The 22,876-nt window shown below is 35.9% G+C and overlaps 1 protein-coding gene and 1 long non-coding RNA gene across 3 annotated transcripts in view; one reads left to right on the top strand and one right to left on the bottom strand.

The window, feature by feature from the left end:
* LRP12 (LDL receptor related protein 12) overlaps nt 1-22,876 on the top strand; it is a 138,410-nt gene that overhangs the window by 60,377 nt on the left and 55,157 nt on the right. The window contains exon 2 of one of the 2 annotated variants that reach the window (XM_074200939.1): nt 956-1,012. The exons of the other annotated variant lie outside the window; for it this stretch is intronic. Coding sequence (XP_074057040.1) covers nt 956-1,012 — 57 coding nt within the window. The remainder of the gene's footprint in view (nt 1-955; nt 1,013-22,876) is intronic. 2 annotated transcript variants of the gene reach the window in all.
* Nucleotides 1,997-14,736, bottom strand: LOC141498025 (uncharacterized). Its single transcript, XR_012471523.1, has 3 exons — nt 14,606-14,736; nt 3,641-3,705; nt 1,997-2,197 (listed from the first exon to the last, which is right to left on the bottom strand). It is a non-coding gene; the product is annotated as an uncharacterized LOC141498025 (long non-coding RNA).

Genomic DNA, 22,876 nt, shown 5'->3' with positions numbered 1-22,876 from the left:
ACCTCATAGAGGAGAAAACAGTGCAAATCACTTGATGCAAACAAGTTGTGTGTGTGTGTGTGTGTGTGTGTGTGTGTGTGTGTTTATATGATAAATTGGAACTAATCAATAGAGAGACAGTACTTACTTTATGATCAGGAAAGACCTCTTATAGGAGAAAGATTTTACCTGAGACTTGAAGGAAATCAGCAAAGCCAGGAGAGAGAATTCCAGGCAAAGGAACATCCACTGAAAATGCCCAGAGTGGGGAACTAAATGAACAAGAGTAGCACCAACACATTTTTAATCTTCATTTACTGAGAACATCAATAGATAGATAGGTAGATAGATATTATATATATTATAGAGGAATTACATATTAACATTATCTTCCATTTCCCTTGTACATGTCTCTCTAATTTTTCCTCTGTCATAATTAAACTTCTCTTTTTAACTTCTAATAATGCAGCCCACTAGAGATTCCACCTGACTTCCTTCCCCTTTCCCTTGTGAAACTTCTTTTTTTTTAGGGTTTTTTTTCAAGGCAAACAGGGTTAAGTGACTTGCCCAAGGCCACACAACTAGGTAATTATTAAGTGTCTGAGACCAGATTTGAACCCAGGTACTCCTGACTCCAAGGCCAGTGTTTTATCCACTATGCCACCTAGCCGGCCCCACTTGTGAAACTTCTTAAAAATACTTTATGAAGTGAATTTGACAGAGGCAAAAAACTCTTCTTGATGTTAGCAAGACTTATATGCTCAACATAAATAATATATTGTATATAATGATGTGTTGTAGTGGTTTCTAAAACATTTTCTCTTTAAAAAGATTAGTGCCTAGGATCTTTAATTTTTAAGTTGCAAACTAATAAAAGTAGCTTAGTCTTTCCTTGTCCTTTTAAAGAAAATGGATCTGAAGAAAATTTTACAAATTTTATCTTGGAAATTAGTTTATTCATTATGTTTAATTTTAGGAAATGGTGCTCTTGCAGAACATTCTGAAAATGTGCATATTTCAGGAGTGTCAACTGGTAAGTCATTTTTTGTAATGTTTAAATTTCATGCATGACTTATATGGTAAATATTGAAAGCTACCTGGTATCTTATGAAGTGATATTTGGCTATAAAAATTATTACTGCCTTTTGCAGCATGTAATAAGGAATGAAGCAACTGGAACATGGAAAAATTTTTATAAGATAAAATTGATACCTGCATGCCCATGAACTGATTATGCTTTTCTGAACAGGCTGCTTAATTATTTTTTCCATACAAACATTGAACTAAGAAAAGTTAGTCCTAAGTTGAATTGATATTTCTTTTCAAGAAGTTATATGAAATGAAATTTATTAAAATGTAATTTTGCATTTTGATTCCTATAAAGAAAAGTTAGGAATTAAACACCTTACTTGATTTAGACTGAAAGAGCTAAGCTTCTATACAACTTGACTATTTTTTTCTTTAATATTAAAAAAAAAGTTGTTCATGAAACTGAGAAACTTCTTGTTGGGTTAAGTGCTTTAAAAAAAACTGAATCTTATGTGCTGTTATACTGATGTGCTGTTTAAAAGCTTTTTTTGATAGAAGCAGGTAATTTATTAATAATGCTGACTTGAATCCTCTCTACACATGCAAATTAGAAGCTACTCATTTACTTAATTTCTTTTTAACAGTGTATCATAATTTTCATGCTCTAGCCTAACTAGAAAAAATGTTTCTGTACTGTACTTATATATTGTCTTATATTCCTAAGTTATCCTATTTTCTTCCTTTAGAAATTCATGTAAATCTCTGTTAGATCATATTCTTTAGCCCTCTCTACTGACTCCTACCCTTGCTCATTCAAAACTGTTCAGCTTTCATGCATTTTCTGACTTGACCCAATTCGACTTCCCACAAATTTCATTTATACCACCATTTATCTTTCTTAATCAAGTTACTAACAGTTAAATTTTTGTCTAGAGAGATAACCTTATGAATAATTTTAAATGTCACATGTTTTGAAAAGTATGTTTATTTATGCAACTTCCTCCTATTTGCTTGTAAGCCCTTCAGGATCTGCTATTATTTGTATTTACCTATAACTTCCTATATAGCAAACAGTGAATATTGTACTTAACTATGTTACTGAGGTGACATCCTTTTGGTACAGGGGATTCTTGGCTGTGTCAGGAATCCCTTTGCCTGTGGTGAAGCATTTGAACCTCTTCTCACAGTGCTTATAAAAGAATAAAAAAAAATACATAGGATTACAAAAGAAACCAGTTATAGATTCTTCTACTTCGTTCCTCTCAGTCTTTATTTATTTTTTAAGGCATTCAAATGACTTAAAGCCAATTTTGAACTCAGGTCCTCTTGACTCCAGGACTGATGCTCTATCCACTGCACTACATCTCACTGCCTGCTTAACATTAAATTGTCTGGCTTCCATCTTTATCACCTGAATAAAACTAGTCTTTTCAAAGGTGTTAATGACCTCCTAATTGCCAAATATAATGACTTTATTCAGTGTTCATTTTTCTTGACTTGTTTGCAACTTTCAAAACTATAAATCATTTTCTTCTCCTTTCTTAATTCTTCTACTTATGTGACCATTGCTCAGTTTCCTATTCTAGATTATTCTAATCATACCTTTAGTTAAGTCCTGACCCTTTTCTCCTTTTTTTAAATACAATTTCCCTTGGTATTGTTGTCTTTTGTTCTTGAAGAGAATCATGAAATCAGAGAGGTGATTCATGACATGCAAATTAATTGGATTTAAATGAGGGAGAGCTGTGCAAAGGCACCAATCTCATTTTCTCTTTCAGTGCCATCTGTGTCCAGTGATCAGATGTGAATCAAGACTACTGGAGATGGTCCTGAATGTAGTGGGAGACCTTGGTCCTTTTAATTAACCTAGGGTTTTTAATAGGTGATATCATCAACTTGGTGTTATCATCAGCTTCATTGGATTTGTCTGTCATCTCTAGATGGATGATGATTTTCAAATCTCCTTACCCAGCCCTAACCTCTCTGCTGATCTCCAGTTTTATATCTCCACATACTTGGACATTGGACAGAATTTCTCATAAATTTCTTAAACTCAGCATGTCCAAAACTGAACTTAGTATTAGTGACTTCATCTTATGATAAATTCTCCAAATCTCTTACTATATTGGTTTCCTTCTAGCTTTTCTGTATCTGTTCTAAAGTATGGCACCCAGAACTGAACACATATCTTAATTGTAGTCTTTTTTTTTTAAGGTATTTTTTTTTTGCCATAATTGTAGTCTAATAAGGACAAAGTTGTACCTTCAAGTTGACATCAAACCATTAATAACAACAAGCTTGTATCTCTTCTCATTACTTTACAGCATAACCTTTCCCAAGAATCTCTTTACCCAGCCCCACCCCCCAAAGACTAATTGAGAAATATCTGTTCTTGTTGATACCTTGACACTTGGTAATCACTATTTCCCTTTCTGATTGCTTTGAAAGCTATTCCCTTAAAAAGTTTGCTGACTCCATGCCCTTTAAAAGAAATTGAAATGTTTTCTCTTCTCCTTCACTATCCTACACGATCTCTTATATCACACTAAAAATGACTCAGAAATACTATCTGAAAGTTCTTTTACTTCATCCAGACCTGGTAACCTTAAGGTAGCTTTAGGTATTCAGTTACCATCTCCTTTCCAATCCTGAATTTCAGCTACTTTTTTCATTTTTCGTTAACTTAGATCTTTCTCCCTAGAAAATAAAAGCAAAAACAAAGAGAGAGAGAATGAGTTAATTATTTTAACTCTCTTATCTTCATTTGTTTTTATCCTGCCTACACACAGTCATATTCATATCCCTTCAGTGATTCTCCCCCCCCATCAAAGCTAAATAAACCTTATGATTATTCTCAACTTTCATCATCAATGTCATGAAGAAGCAGGAAACTGAGGAAGAATTTTTTTTTCTTCGTGACTTCTTTTTGGTTCGCATGTTTTCTTGATGGGGGTAGAGGAAGAACACTGTCATGTGTGACTACCACAGCTTTTTTCTTTTAAATTTTATTTTTCTAATTATATGCCAAGATAGTTTTCAACAATAATTTTTTTAAGGTTTCACATTTTTGTTCTTCCCTTCCCCCTCCCTCTAACAGAAATAAATCTAATATAGATTATACATGTATAACTATGTTAAACATATATCCATTTTAATCATGCTGTGAAAGAAGAATCAAATCAAAGAGAGAGAATAAAAACTGTGAGAGAAAAAAACATACATAAAAAAGTTTTAACAATTGAAAATAGTAAACCTTGGTCTGCATTCAGATTCCATAGTTACTTCTCTGGATGTAGATAGTGTTTTCCATCATAAGTCCTTTAGAATTGTCTCTGATTATTGTACTGCTGAGATGAGAAAATCCTACCTTTATCCAAATCACATTGACTCCTACAAAGCAGGAGAAAATAAATGGAATGGAAAAGGACTACCCAGTTTCTGTTAATATGTTTCTGCTAATATGATGACTTCTCACTGATAAGAATTAGGTCTTAATATTTGTGATTTTCCTAGAAACAAAACTGAAAATCTGCTTAATTTCATTCTCCTTCCAAACATTTTAGAATGTCTTTTATTCATTTTTATTAAGAATTCTACATGTTAGAGTAATGATTTTCAGATTCTGAAAAGTCTCTGATTATACAGTCATATATATATCATTCATTTTTCCAAAATTATTTTCATCTCATTTCCTCTTATACTAATTGAGTATATTGTTAATCTTTCTCTCAATGCACATTATTTACATTTTATATAAATCTTTATATATGTGTATATATATATATACACACACACACACACATGAGTATATACATATATACAGATGTTGTATATGTGCACTTGTAGTCTTTGACCTTTTGACATTCCTTATTCTTTTAACTATCCTTTTGTCTCTCATTATTGGTACCCCATACTGAAACTAATACCTGACCAGCACTGCAAAACATCACAGGCTTCTTAGAGAGGCTGTTTAAAGTAATGAGTGAGCCAACATTCACAGATTATAATAAGCCTGTTTCAATCAACCATTTCCTCAGGAATGAATGAGATGGAAAGCATTGTGAGATATAAATGAATAAGTTTAATTACATTAAATTGAAAAAGGTTTTATATAAATAAAACTAGTGCAGCCAAGATTAAAAGGAAAACAAAATTAGGAGAAAATTTTTATGACAGTTTATCAGATAAAGATTTCATATCTCAGTTATATAAAGAACTCTATCATATGAATATTTCCCATTTAATAGTCAAAAAATATGAACAGGCAGTTTTTGATGAACAAATCAAAATTATATAGTCATATGAAAAGTACTCTAGATCACGCTACTGATTAGAGAAATAACACTAATATAAGTACAAATTATTTAACATTTGCTAAACTGATTGAAGGGATAAGTGACAAATATTGGAGAAGATGTAGAAAAATTGTGACACTAAATAATTCATTATTGGTGAAATTGTGAACTGATCCAACCATTTTGTAAAGCAATCTGAAATTATGCCCAAAGAATTATAAAACTGTATACCTTTTGACCTAACAGTACCACTATTTGATCTATATCCTAAGGGAATTAGGGGGAAAGGAAAAGAACTTATGTGTTCTAAAATATTTAAAGCAGCTCTCTTTGTGGTGGCAAAGTTTAAGAATATGATTGTGATGTAATATTACTGTGCTATAAGAAATGATGAGTTGGTTAATTTTAGAAAAACATGGGAAGACAACATAAATATTGAAGACTGAAATGAGGAGAACTTTGTACATAGTAACAGCAGTATTGTTCTAAGAACAACTTTGGATAACGAAGTCATTTTGAATATTGCAAATACAAAGGACCTAGGAAAGAAGATATTCTACACATATAGAGAAAGAACCGTTAGGTAGAAGTGGATATGATATGGTTTTACATACACACACACACACACACACACACACACACACACACACACACACACGTATGTCTTGTGGTAACTGTCTCTATAGCAGGCAGGAATGGAGAAAAAGGAGGAAAAAAGTCTGCAGAGAACAAAAAAAGACTAAGAAGGAAGCCAAAAAAAAAGCAGGGTCACCTTGAAAATGACATGAAGTATTTATTACATCGTTTTCCACAAAGAGTAACCTTGTGAAATGGAAATTTATGGGCTTACATTGAATTCTTTTATACTATGTGGTATACATGGAAATGTCCTTTTTTGTATGTTTGTCTTTTTGTATTGAAGTTCAAAATGAATTTAAAAAGCAAAAAAGAGTAAGGGAGTAGTGAGAACATCAAAACAAAACTGGCAAATGACACAGCAACTGCATCTGATAATGTATAGCATATTCTGAACCCTTTTTCCTTTTTTCTTTTGAGAATTATTAGCGACTATGGGATAAGTGATTTCTGTCTAGAAAGACAGGCAGAATGATGAGGGTCATTATTCAAAAGCTTTGGGGGCAGGGTTGTGAAGCAGTAGGGTTAAGTGACTGGTCCAAGATCACACAGTTTAGTAAGTATCTGGGGCTGAATTGGAACTCAGGTCCTCCTGACTCCAGGACTGGTGCTCTTATCTATTGTGCCACCTAGCTGCCCTGCCCATTATAAATGTTAATCACTGTTATATAGTAGTCAATGTGAAAATAAAAGAATATACCCATCTGAATAAATTGAAATTCCTTTCTGAAGCAACTAAAAATGGAATAGATTGTAGACAACATGTACCAGATAAGTCAAGCCATCACTAACACCTTAACCACAGAGGCAGTGCATGCTGACTGTTTAAATCCCTCATCCCCTAACTAAGGCAACCCAGGTTCCTGAACCCAAGAGTTCTGGGGGAAAAAAAAAACAGTGCTTCTAACCCACTGTCAAACATGAAAACCTGATATGCTTTTATCAGTGAAAATGAAATTGAAGAAGAGACATTAACATCTATTTTGCTACACTTTAAAGGAAGCTTTTCATCTGACATGAATCTCAGACATATCTTGTCTTTCCCATAAGAATGTGAACTCCTTGAGAGCAAGGTCTCGTCTTTTCTGTTTGTCTCATCTGTGTTTAGCATAGTACTTTGTACATAAACACTTTAATACTTCATTCATTCAAAATCAGGTTCGTAGTGATCTCAGGACTTGTCTAAAAGGTGATTTCTGTTCTTTAATTTTTCTTTGGGATAATAAGAAAAAATATTGCCTATAAATAAGCAGTATAAATTACTTAGATACTTTTGAACACATTTATGTGGATTACTCCCTGCAGCGTTGTAGATTGCAAGCTACCATACCTTTTCATGCTGTGCAGTTCTTGTCTAAATCATCCACAGGGTTCCACCATTGTTACTGGTCACCTTCCTTTGTATTTCATTGATATTATTTAGGTACCAGTGGAACATGTTACTAGTCATCATTTATTCCTCATACTTGCTGTATAATTAATTCACAGCTTTTCCAAGTTGTACATTTTTCCTATGTTAACCTTTATACTATTTGTACATAATTCTTTTTTGGCAGTATCTTGTTTCTTTGCCAATCAAGGTTGTTTGTCCTTTGAGTGACTTGCTGCAAACATTTGAATGATTACCTTTGGATTTCAACATCATTCTTCCTGATATACTGCTTAAGGAAATACAAATGACAGTAAAGAAAGCAAATATGGAAAGAACAGCTGGATATAACCAAATATATAAGAGAATAGACACATTCTAGGCGCAACACAATTTAAAAGGAGTTGAAAGGTCAATTCTCAAAATATCTGAAAAAAAAAAAGTATGCCAAATGTTTGGAAAATAACAGGAGCAGGGCGGCTAGGTGGCGTAGTGGATAAAGCACCGGCCTGAGTCAGGAGTACCTGGGTTCAAATCTGGTCTCAGACACTCAATAATTACCTAGCTGTGTGGCCTTGGGCAAGCCACTTAACCCCATTTGCCTTGTAAAAAAAAAGAAAGAAAAAAAAAGAAAATAACAGGAGCTTTCTTATTATCAGAATGCACAAACAAAAAAAACTTGGTGAACAAGTAATAAATAAATGAATAAGGTACCCAAGAATAGCATACTTGGATTCATTTTAAATTTTGTTTTTACTAGACTTTAACCAGTCCTCTGTGCTGCTTGTGTCTTCCCTCTGAGATGACTGTAACAATGTATTTATCTTGGCAGTTAAACAGTTAATTGCTTGTTTTTCCCTTCTTTTGGGGGTTGTGTTCTATGAGGCTAGGAATTGTCTATTTTAATTTTTACTTTTTATATCCCTCACTCATCACAGAGCCTGGTACACCTAATACATGTTTATTGACTGACAACTGACTTCTATGCCTAATTTCCTATGTCTGCAAAATATGAGAAAAATCTCCAATTGTATTATGATTATCATTGATATACTTAGGACTGAATTGGTATAGGATTTTCCCAGATGAGGTGCCAGTGCATGTCAGTATCTTTCTTACAACTTAAGAGTCTTAGAAAGCTGCCAAAAACACTGAGAAATTAAGTGACTTGTCCAGTTTGGTTGGTTGGTTGGTTCTCCTTCATTATCAAAGAAGACCAAAATGGCATCACTATGTTTGAGATAAATTACAGTGTGTCAGACCAATATGAGCTTGGAATGTTCTACCACAGGTTGGGCACAAATAGTCCATGTGAACACCTGGGGTGGGCACTCTAAACATGGATGTCATGTTTCCTTTGAGTTGCTTCAGTTCTTCCTTAAAAAGCACAATACCCTCACTGATGAGGGCATGCCATGCTGGGCAGTTCTGTGCCAGTGTCTCCCAAGCTGAACAATCAATTCTAGAATTCTTCAATGAGACCTTCAGGGTGTCTTGGTTTTGCTTATTCTGACCACCTTTGAGCACTTGCCCTGTGTAAGTTCTCCATAAAATAATTTTTTTTGCAAGTGTACATCTGTCATTCTAACCATGTCCAGCCAAGTATAATTGTGCTCCCTGGAGTAATGTTGGAATGTTGGGTAGTTTAGCTTGAGAAAAGAACTCAGTATCTTCTCCTTCCAGGTGATCTTCAGAGTCTTCCTAAGACAGTTTAAATGGAAGCGATTCAGTTTCTTGACATGGCACTGGTAGACTTGTTCAGGTTTCACAGGCATATAGCAATGAGGTCAGCACAACAGCTCTGTAGACCTTAAATTTGGTAGTCAGTCTAATACCTTCCTACACTTTCTTTTGGAGCCTTCCCAATACTGAGCTAGCTCTGGCAATGTGAGTGTCAACTTCATTGTCAATGTGTACCTGCCTGGAAAGGACACTGCCAAAATAAATGAACTTGTCCACAGTACTCAAAAGTTCTCCATTTGCTGTAATCAATGGTTCAACATATAGATGGGTTGGTGCTGGCTGATGGAGCACTTAGATTTTCTTGGTGTTAATTGTTGGGCCAAAATGAGCATAAGCAGCAGAGAATCAATCCATAATGTGTTGCATCTCAGCTTTAGAGGATTCATGGAGTGCACCATCTCTGCAGACATAAGTTCATACACCAACATTCCCTCCACTTTGGTCTTGCTTGTAGTTTTAGCCTTTTCAAGTTGAAGAATTTGCCATCAGTGCGGTAACTGACCTTGAGGCTGTGTTCATCTTCAGTGAAGGCATTTGATAACATGGCTGAAAATGTCATGCTTAAACGTATGGGGGAAAAGGATATATCTTTGTTTTACTCTATTGGTAACTGGGAAATCTCCAGATATCCCCAGAACCCAGGCATGATGCCATCATGAAGCTGGCCTACAATACTGATGACCTTCTCCGGGCAACCAAATTTTGACATAATTTCCATAAGTCCTCACAACTGAGGTATCAAACACCTTGGTCAGATATACAAATGTATACAGATCTCTCTTGTGCTCCTGGCACTTTTCCTGGAGTTGCCAGGCAGCAAACACCATATCAACTGTTCCTCTACCCATTCTGAAGTCACACTGATTTTCAGGAAGGTGCCCTTTCCAGGTGAAGGATCAGTCTATTGAGGAGGACTCTCACAAGAATCTTAACAAGAATGACAGTACAATCTAATCCCTTTACCTTTATAGAGATGGGTGATGGAAGCATCCTTGAATTTTTGGGGGATAACTGATTTGTGCCATATAACCTGGAAAATTTCATTTAGTTTTTGGATGAGCAATGGACCTCCATCTTGCAGATTTCATCTGGAATAGAATCAACACCAAGTGCTTTGCCTCTTGAAAGGAACCTCATAGCATTCAAAACCTCTTCTTCAGATGGAACTTCAGCTAGGCACTAATTGACTTCAATTTGAGGTAAACATCAGTAGCTTCTGCAATGATTGATGATGATCTGTTCAGAATGCTATAGAAGTGTTTAACCTATCTCAATAGGATCATGTCCCTATCATTAATCCAGGTGGATCCATCAGCACTGAGAAGTTGAGATGTACCTTATGTCTTTGACTCCAAAATCTTTGACCCCCTTTGCCTTCAGGGCATCATAAAAGCATTTTGGTTTGCTACTTGTCCAGGCAAGGGTTATTCAGCCAGCAGGTGTCAGAAGTACAACTTGAAAGTGGGATCTTCTGACCTTGAGAACACTCTTCATTTATTATGGCATACTTCCTCTTTGATGAATTATGACAATGAAATAGGCAGGTTTTACAGATTACATTTTTACAATTATACAGTTCACAGAGAATAATGGTACAAAAGGTTTTTACTGTGCTTATTTTGACTTCTTTTTTCTTAAGGGAATTTGGTTTAATAGAACATGGCATGTCTATTAAGCCTTTCCTCCCACAAGATGTCTTTCATGTATATGTTGAAATTATGCTTGGTTCTTTGAAACCTAAAACAAGTGATAATATTGTTCATTGACCCTTTGACCCTAACCATCAATTAAGACATAGCATACTCTCACCAAAAGTGTACAGATCTAGTGTAGAACCAGAATGAAAAAGGACTTTCCTATAGTGATGTACTCCATATGCTTTTGTTTGCAGATGATATTATGCTGATTATATCAAACCTCTGGACCTTGCAGAGCCTGCATAATCATAGAAAATACTTTTGTGTAACTATCCACAGTGGAAAAACCAAGCAGATAAACAATGCCTATTTTGATTATGGAATAAACATAGAATATATCAGTACTTATACCTTAGAAGGGCACTGTAAATGGATGGTGATAGGGGCTAAAAGCTGAAAGAGCAAGACTGAATTGCCTTTGGAAAATTGTGCATAACTTAACAATCTTGACCTTCTTTAAAGAAAGACTTATCTTTTTAAATAATGGTATTCTTTTGTTGATATTTTGTGCCTAGCAATCATTGAAGATAATAATCTCCAAAGAACTCAATTTGATATTCATAGTTAATCATTTTACTGTATTATGTTTTACCTATAAATGCAAAAGGTTTTAAATTTTTCTCTTGGAAAAAAATCATTTTTGAATGAGAATATTTTGATATCTCTTTCTTTGTAAATTTTTCTATGATTCAGACTGTATCATTCCACTTTCTACTAATATTATGGAAAGGAATAGACAAAAAAGAGGGGGGGAGTGGAATTTAAGTTTAATCACAGATCTGACATGATAGTTTTTGTTTTATGAAGAATGAAAACTTCCATACTTTGCTGCCTTTGATATATGACAGTTATGTAACTTGGTGGGCTCTAAGATTGATTATATAGGTGACTGGGAAGTAAATTGAGTTCCCTATTTTTTTCTTCCCTGATTGTGTGCTAATTAAATCAATTGATATTCCTCCTACATTTGAACCTTTCTATAATTCATTCATTGGTATTGCCTTATATGTCTAAATGACTTTTAATCTTTTGGGTATTTAATCTCCTTTGGGTACCAAATGGCCCAACTTATTATAAACTATATTCTTAGAGCAAATAACAGAGGAGGGGTGAATTTCAGAATCAAGAAATATAGTGAATTATACCTAATTTTTTTCATTATAGCACCATTTCCATAGTAGCCCTTATCTGGATAGAGATTGCAGTGTGACTGTGACAAATTAGAGATAATAGCAATATTGTTAATAATAGTAATTATGATTATTATCTCAATTTATGAGGTCTTTTAAGGGTTGCAAAGTACAGTTTACATGTTCTCTCAATTGATCCTTAGAACTATCCTATAAGAGGTGCCATCCTCATTCCTGTTTTTTTTTTTTTATGAAAAGAAACTGAAGCACAAAGAGTTTAGTGTCTTACTTAGCTTCAGTAGGGTATCTGAGGCAGGATTTGAACTCTGGCTTTCCCAGCTAGCTGTGGTATTTCACAGGAGTATTAAGTTCAGTGGAGGAAATGGAGGAAAAGAATCAGCCTTGGCAAAAACTAGAAATAACCATATGTATGCTGATATTGGTGAGAATAATACTGATGATCCTGAAACATGTTTATCATGGCAGATTGGGCAGAGCTATCTTCGGATCTCTGTTTGCTGCATATTGGCTATGTGTCCTTGGGCAAGTCATTTTCTTAGTGCCCCAACTTAATCTATAAAATGATAAAATTACTGAAAAAGTACCTGCCTTGATGGAATTTCCTCATCCTGTAGTTCTCTATACCAGTTAAACCATAGTGTCTTTTTACCTTTCTAAATGTGTTTTTGACTCTTAGTCATTATATTGAAGATTATACTTTGTGAAACATTTTGTAATTTGGATATATAACAGTGTTGTTTACATATATATATATATATGTATATATATATATATGTAATTTTAAGTGACCAAAGCTTTATGTAGGTATTTTTTCACTATCCAGACATTAGGTCTGGATGGACTGTGAGAGATTTCTGTTCCTCCTGGGATTAAGAGAACTGAGGCTATATAAGATATATCCAGATATATCCATTACTGTATTGAGCTAGACTTAGATAGGAACCAACATCTTGGAGGGACTGTTGTGATCAGTTTAGGTCACAGGCAAGAAATTAGTACTTAGGCAGAACTTGAAAATTCATTTAAATTTTTTGAATCAGAATGGGCAGTATTCTAGAGGCTCATAGATCTAAATAACTTACATAGATCATGTAAGTTAGTATCAGAAATAGGTTTTGAATCCAGTTGCTCTAAATCTAGAGCCACTGAGCTTTCCACCATGTTAAGATCAATCTAGGGATATATCTTCTGGAAATTTTAAGTGTCAAGAAGCCAAGCAAAGAAAAGAGGACTGGAATTGTAATTCAGGAAAGACCCAAGTTCAGAATCTGCTTCAGTACTTAAAAGTAAGAATGAATGTTGGGGGTGGGGAGGGACATTGGTTCATAGGATATAACACTGGAAGTGACTTTGGTAATTATCTGGGTTCTAGAACAATCCTCATCTTATTTAGAAGAAAAGTGGTTATGTGATTTATCTGAAGTCACATGATACTGGTGCTGAATTGAAACAGAAGTTTTCTTATTCTTACACTAAGTCACCTTCCTTCTACTTTGCTGGCTAATCTTAGATCTTCATTAACCCTGACAATTGTCTCATATTTTCTCACATCTTTTTTAAAAATACTTATTTTTATTTATTTATTTTTAGCATTTTTAAAAAAAAATCTTTATTTACACATCACTAAAATATTCTTAAGAGGAAACAACCCCCCCCCCACGCACAAAAACATGAGAAATAAAGTAAAAGAAAGGAAAAAAAATGTGTTTCAGTCTGTGTTCTGACACCATCAGCTCTGTCTCGGGTGGGTCACTTTCTTTATCATAAGTTCATCATAGAAGTCACTTCCATATTTTTTCATACTAGCTGTTGCTGATTGTAATTCCCCTCTATCCATTCCTCCCCACTACCATCTATTATATTTTCTCTCTTTCACTCTGTCCCTCTTCAAAAATGTGCTGTGGGGCAGCCAAGTGGTGCAGCAGACAGAACACCAGCCCTGGGGCCAAGAGGCCCCAAGCCCACATCCCACCCCAGAGACCCAGCAACCATCTGGCCCCATAGTCCCAGACAGGCCACCCAGTCCCAGCACCTTGTAAAAAAAGTAAAAGAGAAAATGTGTTACATCTGACTGTCCTCTCCTGTTCTCTACCCTCTCCTCTGTCACCCACGTCCCCCTTCCCCTATCCCCCTCCTCTCCTTTTTCCTCTAGATGTCTATATCCTATTGAGGGTATATGTATACTGTTTCCTCTGAGCCATTTCTGATGAGAATGAAGGCTCCCTCATTCCCCTTAGTCTTCCCCCCTTCTATACCATTGCAAAAGCTACATGAAATATATGAAATATCTTAGCCTATTCTACCTCTCTTTTTTCTCACTCCCAGTACATTTCCCTTTTACCCATTGACTCCATTTTTGCCATATATTGTAACTTCAAATTCAGCTCTCTTGTGCCTCATCTATAAAAGCTCCTTCTACTTCTTCTATCTTAATATTTATTTATTTGTTTGTTTGGTTTTTTTTTTGCAAGGCAGTGGGGTTAAGTGACTTGCCTAAGGCCACACAGCTAGGTAATTATTAAGTGTCTGAGGCTGGATTTGAACTCAGGTACTCCTGACTCCAGGGCCGGTGTTCTGTCCACTGCGCCAGCTAGCCGCCTCATTTGTTTTATTAAATGAGGTTTATATGAATATTATCACTATCAGTTTCATTATCATTAAGTCCCTTGTAATTTACTCTTCTTGTCCACCCTCTCTATGCTTCACCTGAGTTCTGTACCGGAAGATCAATCTTTCTATTCAGCTCAGGTCATTTCAACAGGAACATCTGAAATTTCCCTGTTTGATTGAAAGTCCATCTTCTCCCCTGGAAGAAGAGGTTCAGTTTTGCTGAGTAGTTGATTCATGGTTGCATTCCAAGCTCTTTTGCCTTCCAGAATATTAAATATTCCTATGACCCCCTCATGTAGATACTGCTGAGTTCTGGGTAATCCTGACTGCAGCTGCATGATATTTGAATTGTGTCTTTCTGGCTGCTTGTAATATTTTCTCTTTGATTTCTGAGTTCTGAAACTTGGCTATAATATTTCCTGGGGGTTGTTTTTTTGTTTTTGTTTTTGTTTTTGTTTTGTTTTGGGATCTCTATTTTACTCTCTGCTTCTAGGATATCAGGGCAATGTTCCTGTATAAATTCTTTAAAAATGAGGTCAAGGCTCTTTTTCCCAATCATGACTTTCAGGGAGCCCAATAATTTTTCAATTATCTTTTCTAGATCTATTTTTCCAGATCAGTTGTTTTTTTCAATGAGATATTTCACATTTTCTTCTAGTTTTTCATTCTTTTGTTGTTGAATTATTGTCTTGATTTCTCACAAAGTCATCAGTTTCCTTTAGCTCCATTCTACATCTGAAGGATTTGTTCTCCTCAGAGAGCTTTCTTATCTCCTTTTCCATCTGGCCAGTTTTGCCTTTTAAAGCATTCTTCTCTTCAATAACTTTTTTTTAAGGTTTTTGCAAGGCAATGGGGTTAAGTGGCTTGCCCAAGGCCACATGGCTAGGTAATTATTAAATGTCTGAGGTCAGATTTGAACCCAGGTACTCCTGACTCCAGGGCTGGTGCTTTATCCACTGCGCCACCTAGCTGCCCTTTCTTCAATAACTTTTTGAACTGTTTTATCCATTTCACCTAATCTGGTTTTTAACATGTTAATTTTCTTCAGCATTTTTTGGATCTCTTTGACTAAACTGCTGACTTCGTTTTCATGTTTTTCCTACATCTCTTTCATTTCTTTTCCCAAATTTTCTTCTATTTCCCTTACTTGATTTTCAAAATCTGTTTTTTGAGCTCTGTTATAGCCTGAGCCCACCTTCTATATTTCTTGGTGTCTTTAGCTGCAGAAGTTTGGACTTTCTCATCTTCAGATTGAGTTTTTTGTTCCTCCATGGGACCAAAGTAATTGTCTATGGTCAGGTTCCTTTTTTTTCCTGTTTACTTATTTCTTCAGTCTGTGCCTGGTTTGGGGGTGCTTCCTGAGCTTCTGAGTATTATTGGAACACCCCCCCCCCCCCAGGACCCCAGTGTGTGAGGCTCTGACTGCTCTCCTTGTCTGTTGAATGACCACAAGCGCACTCCTCTGCCCCAAAGCTGTGAGGGGGAAGTCCCTGCTTTCTGGGGGGCCTAGACTGTGACCAGGGTCTGAATATGGTTAAATCTCCAGAGTCCTATCCCAAGGACAGAGGACAAACCTCAGCAGTCTCCCTCTACTCCTTTACCTTCCATGAGCCGAGCACTCAGGATGCAGCTGCCAGGTGACTCCTGTTGGGCAACTCCACAGGGCTGCTTCTGTTTCCTGGGATCTAGGCTGTGCTGAGTGCAGTAGCTGGGATGAGGGGGCGGCAGATTGGCCTGGCAAGAGGTCTCTCTGCTGATCTTCCAAGTTGTTCTTGGTGCTCCCTGGGGTACAGGTCAGGAAACTGCTTCTGCTGCCAGGAACTACTGCTCCCAGGTGCCCTGGGACTGCTCCTGGAAGGCTGAAGCTCCTTCTCCCATTTTCTCTCATCTTAACAGAAAATTTACATGTTTTGGTTTTGAGATGTTAACAGTTTATTTCCTTGAATCTTTTGGAAGATATAAAAGAGAAAGAGTAATACAACTAATCAATATATTAAAAAAGCTGAAAACTTGTGCAATGTACAACACTTATGAATCCTCCATTTTTTTAAAGAGTTGTGTTGGAAGCATTCATATCTCTTCTTTTAAACCATATTTGTTTTCATAATTTTCCTATATTGTTTTAATTTGGCTTTGTTTTTTCCTTTGTAGTCATTTTGTATATTCTTTTCCTGTATCTGCTTAATTCCCTCTAACAGTTCATGTAGATGATTTATTGGGGAATGGAGTCCATTCCTTTTAAAAGATATCCAAGAATAAAACCTTGTAAATAATAATTAAGTTTTAAGATTTTCAGAATGCTTTTTGGAAGCATTTGAACCTCTCAAAAAACATGATATAAGTGCTAATATCCCTCTTTACAAATGGTGAAACTGAGGCACATTAAATGATTTTCCCAGGGTCCTACAGTTAGGGTGTATGTGAGGCATAATTCAAATTTGAGTTTTCCTGACTCTAAGCCTTGTATTCTTTACACTTTGCTACCTTGCCAACTCTAAATTCAGGCATCATTCTTGACTAAAAATTCTCAGTCAGTAAATACAAATAAGCATATTTAATACTTGAAACATTAAAAAAGGAGGGGTTTTTTTTAGGTTTTTTGCAAGGCAAGTGGGGTTAAGTTACTTGCACGAGGGTCACACAGGTAGATAATTATTAAGTGTCTGAGGCCAGATTTGAACTCAGGTACTCCTGAATCCAGGGCTGGTGCTCTATCCACTGTACCACCTAACCACCCCAAAAAAGTTTTGTTAATGGTTTTTGCTAGAAAATAAAATCAATTATACCTTCTTTGATCCAAAGATGCTAATATTTAATTCATGTGTACTAAATAGCGTTCATGAGAATGTTTTATGTATGAAGTTTTCAAAATTTTCCCCGTTTTGAGAGTATTTGCTAAAATTTTGAAAAATAATCTTTCACTATTATGTTTCTGTGTTTGGTATCTATTACTATGGCTAATAGTCTTAAGTTCAACAGTTTATTGCAAGATCAAAAACGTGAAGAAATGTATGTATGTATACTCACATGCTGTAATTTGGACACATTAAAGAAAAATAGATACGTTTTTATTCTTATGATACATGTAAATAGATTATATGCAAATACCATCTTATGCTTATTCACCTTCAGACAGCTTTCATGGTTTTATTGCCTATTCTTAAACTGCATGCTTAAGAATAATTGTTCCATATTGCAAAAATATTATTGGATTTATACTCTGTAGTGAGAGTATCTCATTGAAATTAAGATAAATTTATATTGATTTAAATCTGTCTATTTTGACCTAATGGAACATATTGCAGTTTTCCCAGCCCTGAAGTCAGGAGTACCTGAGTTCAAATCTGGCCTCAGACACTTAATAATTACCACCTAGCTGTGTAGCCTTGCAAAAACCTAAAAAAAAAAAAAATTACTGTGGTAAGGAGAAGCCAAATCAGAGAGTAGTCAAAGGAAATAAAGTTGGTTGGGAGTGACTAATTCCCTAGGTGAGGCCCACATAACCCATGTTGGGCACCAATTATGAAAGAAGAAGAATTGCTCAGAAGAGGGGGCTTGCACAGATCAGTAGAGATTCATTTATTATTGAAGAAATCACAAGTCTCTCACACTCAGGGGGATAAGAAAAGACCATAAATTTTAATTCAAAAGGAGTAAGTTTTTAAGATTGTGAAGTTTAAGTAAAGAACTAAGACTGGTGAGAATATCAAACATAGTTAAGAAAGGGGAAAGAGGGAAGGGAACAACCATAAGATGGGTAGCTGTGCTAAGAGCAATGTGGATCCAGCCTGGAGATGATGGTGAACAGAACTTTTATAGGAAACCTAGCCCATCTCCTGCACAGAGACGGGTCAAGGAATGATTCACCTGTATGTGATTGGAGTCCAGCAGGCACCTTGGAATGCTGTATAACAGAATGATGGAGGAGGGGTAGGGGGAAGGGACTGAGGTTGCTTCCTTTTATCTCAGTGAATTTACATTTTCAAAGAGGGTTAGATTGAAAAATGGGGAAAAGTCAGGCCCACAGAAAATGTCAGACAAATATTTCTCTATTAATTCTCCTTCATCACCCTAAGTGATGAGTGGCTAGACAGTCAGACTATAAAGGGTGGGGGGTTGTGAAGGGGCAGGAGATAGGAACAACTACCATATGGTAGTTGGGCTGGTGAGAACAGCAACTTCCATTTGTAAAAGGTGTACTTACATAGGGAAGCCCCATATGTAGTATATGCTAGGTAGAACATACATGGAAAAGAGGGGGAGAGATGTTTGAGGCAATGGATTTGCATCTCAAAAAGGGGCTGAGGTATTTCTACTGATCTTTGTACTTAGGAATAGACCCTAGGGACAGGTTTGGGAAAGATTTATGATATTTATATTGCATTAGGGTCTCTTATGTCCCACAATGGGGCTATTTATCTAGCTAAAAATGGGCTGGAAATCAGAAGTTCACAGAATTTGTCCTGGTGTGCAAGACAATATTTCTCCATCCGTAAGACATTTCAGGATAATGCAAATAATATTTTTTTCTTAATGTTACAGTCTCATCATTGCTACCCTCTTTCTTGAACTTCTTCCATATGTAACCAGAAAGATCTAGATTATTTCCCAAGAACTCCCTCTATTTTCCTTCTCTTCATCTATCAGCCCCTTGACACCCCTTCTTACCATATCCTCCTTTATTCCAATCTTTGATGAAGAGCTAGTTTTCTTCTCAGTGGCCATATTCAATTGCATTTTAATCTGTCTTCTTCAGTCATTAACCTTTTATGTTTCTCTAGTTGTGTCTTTTAAAAGTCTGTAGTTTTTATTCATTTTTTTTTTTACTCCTAGGCATTTTTTTCTTCCCTGATATGTTGGAAAGTCTATATGTGTTTTCCTACAACCAGTTCACTTTGGCCTAAAGGATTTTGAAGATCCCCTTTTGCTTTAAATACTGTGATCTTTCACTCCTCATTCAAATTAAGATCCTTTGTCTTTTGTGCCTTCTACTGGCTACTCCTTTTTGAAATGCTACTGCCCTCTCATTTTCTTGTTTTGTCTGAAGTGATTTTCTCCCTTTCCACTTCTACCTGTCTTACTTTCCCTTTCCTCTGACTTTTTAACTCACTGTATTATGAATTAAAATGTAGTCTTAAATGTCATTATTAAATTTTTTCAGATTTTTAGATTTAATATTGCACATATCTCATGACTTATTTTACTTTTTTGTTTTTGTGTGGCCCTCGATGTTTTTTCTTTCTGTTCATTTTAGAATTTTAATAATAAAAAAGAATAATCTCTAGTGCTTTCAAAATCTTATAGTCAATTGTTGATTTGTCTATACTGAGGGAGGAGATTATTAATGTTGATAAAGATAAATAGTAAATAATATGCTTGCAACTTTCCTACTTTACACAGAAATATTTGAGGTTAGGAGGTAGGTATTGAAGAATATGGTATTAATATGGTCCCTGGAAAGAGTCTAACGAATATAGGAAATGGAGGGAGACTTCTGGAGCAGAGCCAAGATGGCAGCATGAAGCTAACATGCTCCTGGAGCTTTTCACTACCAAAGATAAATGAAGCCTTTACATATACATTAAAGCTACAGAAAAGAGAAGTTTAAAAGAAGTTGTCAACAGTAGATATCATGGAAAAAGGGAAGTAAAGCCAAGTGAGGCTGTAGAAGGGAAAAGCCAGTGGGAGACTTGAAACCACAGTGCAGTCCAGTTCCCAACAGCTTGACTGGCAGCTAGTTAGCAAGTCCCAAACCCAAATTCTGAAGCCTGGGCATACTGCGGCAAAAGACAGGATTGGGTTGGGATTGAACCAGTGAATAGGCAGAATCTGGACGTAAAGGAGGAAATAGACCCTTGCAAAGGCAAGGCCTAGACTGCATAGGCAACATCTTGGCCAAAAGCAAGTCAGGAATCAGACCCTAGCCCCAGCATAAAAAGCTTGGATCAGGGCGGCTAGGTGGTGCAGTGGATAGAGCACCGGACTTGGAGTCAGGAGTACCTGAGTTCATATCTGGCCTCAGACACTCAGTAAGTATCTAGCTGTGTGGCCTTGGGCAAGCCACTTAACCCCATTGCCATGCAAAAACTAAAAAAAAAAAATCTTGGATCTATACACCCCATATCCCAGGAGCAGAACTAAAATAACAAAGATGAGCAAATAATCTAACAGTGTGTTCACTATAGAAAACTGTTTTGCAGATAAAGATGATAACAATGCCATGTTAGAAGAAGAAATCAGTGAAAAATTACAGGGTATGAATTAGACTCAAATTCAGAAGCTCATAGGAGAGTTTAAAAACCAAAGAAGAGAGGAAGAAGAAAAATGGAAAATACAAATGAGTCATGTGGGAAAATTATGAAAAATTGATCAAAGAAATCAGTTCTGTTAAAAGTAAAAATAACCAACTGGAAAGGAAACACAAAAGTTCATTGAAGAAAATAAACCCCTAAAAATTAGAATTGAACAAATGGAAACCAATGGATCTATGAGACTATAAGATTCCATCAAACAAAATTAAAAGGTTGAAAACATTGAAGAAAATGTAAAGTACATTTTAGAATAAACAAACGACCTGGAAAATACATACAGGAAAGATAATTTACGAATCATCAGACTACCAGAAAGGTTAGATCAAAAAAAGAAGTTGGAAAACAGCATGCAGGAAATTATCAGGGAAACCAGTCCAAATCTGTTATTACAAGAAGACAACCCCTTCAGAAATAAACACCAGGATGAAAACCCCCAAGGGCAGTAATAGCCAAATTCCAGAACTCTCAAATAAAGGAGAAAAATCTGCAAAGCAGCAAAAAAGGAAACAATTGAAATACAAAGGAAACAGTCAGACTCACACATTGAAGGATTGAGGAATACCAGATAGCCTGGGCAAAAGACCTGGAATTACAACCAAGAATTTACTACCCTGCAAAATTCAGCATATACAGGGGAAAAGATAGATGTTCAACAAAATAAAGGACTTCCAAAATTTCCTGACAAAAAGACCAGAACTGAACAGAGAATTCAATCGCCAAATACATGACTCAAGAGTTGCATAAAAAGGTAAATGAAAAGAGAAAGGACAAAACAAAACAAATGTTAGTTGGCATAATCAAATTGTATACAACTCCACAAGGGAAGATATAACACTCATCACTCCTTTTTTTTAGTTTTGTTTTGTTTTTTGCAAGGCAAATGGGGTTAAATGGCTTGCCCAAGGCCACACTGCTAGGTAATTATTAAGTGTTTGAGATCAGATTTGAACCCAGGTACTCCTGATTCCAGGGCCGGTGCTTTATCCACTGTGCCACCTAGTCTCCCAACACTCATTACTCTTGAGAATTGTACTTCTCTTATGATAACTAAAAGGTTGCATATGATTGAAGAAATTGGACTTAGAGGATATGGGTATGGTTGAATCTTGTCTCTCCTTTGAAGAAATTCAAGATAGCATCACTATGTTTCAAACAAAAAGCATTGATGAAAAACACCTTCTTTTAGAGTAAACACTCTAAGTTTATGTATCTCTTTTCCTTTGACCTACTTAAATTCTGCTGTGCTCACAAAACTTAGCACTTTCTCTGATGAGGGCATCATAAGTTGTGTGGTCCTGAGTCTGTGCCTACAATTGAAACCTTAATAGCATTAGTGCCTTTTGACATTCTTATAATTAATTAAATCAGAGTTGGACTTAATCCATATCTTACTTATCAAAGGGTTAAGTGTGTGTGGGGTGTGGGAGAAAGTATGCTTGAGGGAAAGGGTACAAACATGATACTTTGACTCATAAGGAGTGTGTGTCCAGGGGTAAGGTAAGAAATGATTATAATTTGATACAATTCAAGATTCTTGAAAAGCATAGTTCTAATGAGACAGAAGAGGGGGAGGGTACATAATGACTTTGAGGCAATGCTGCTTATTAAACAAACAATCTGATGTTACTTTGATAACACTTTGAGCTTATTAAACAATCAGTCAAGCTGTGATCAATGATACCAGCTTAATAGTACTGGAGTGACAAATAATATCAGGTGAAGAGGCACAAAGATTTATAATTTTAGAAGGAAAGAAGGGAGGGTGTGAACACTGAGTAAATTCTATTCAATAGATTTGACCCAGAGATAGATTCCCACATGGGTTTAAAAATGTATCCTACTCTACAGGAGAGATTGGTGGGTGGGTGGGGGGCAGACTAGGAAAGGGAAAGATAAGTTTAGAAGGTACAGATAAAAGGGAAGGCAAAGATCTAAGTTAAAATAAACTGAAAAGTTAAAGGGGGGGAAGGAGTAAAACTTTCGTGAGGAGGAAAAAGAAGAAAGGAGAAAACTGTAAATGGGGAAAGATAGAATGGAAGGAAATACAGAATTAGTA

The sequence above is a fragment of the Macrotis lagotis genome, chromosome X (genome assembly GCF_037893015.1).
Source record: "Macrotis lagotis isolate mMagLag1 chromosome X, bilby.v1.9.chrom.fasta, whole genome shotgun sequence".
In the NCBI taxonomy this organism is placed as follows: Eukaryota; Metazoa; Chordata; class Mammalia; order Peramelemorphia; family Peramelidae; genus Macrotis; species Macrotis lagotis.
The sequence above is the reverse complement of the archived record's forward strand: the minus strand, read 5'-3'. Positions and strand labels throughout refer to the sequence as shown.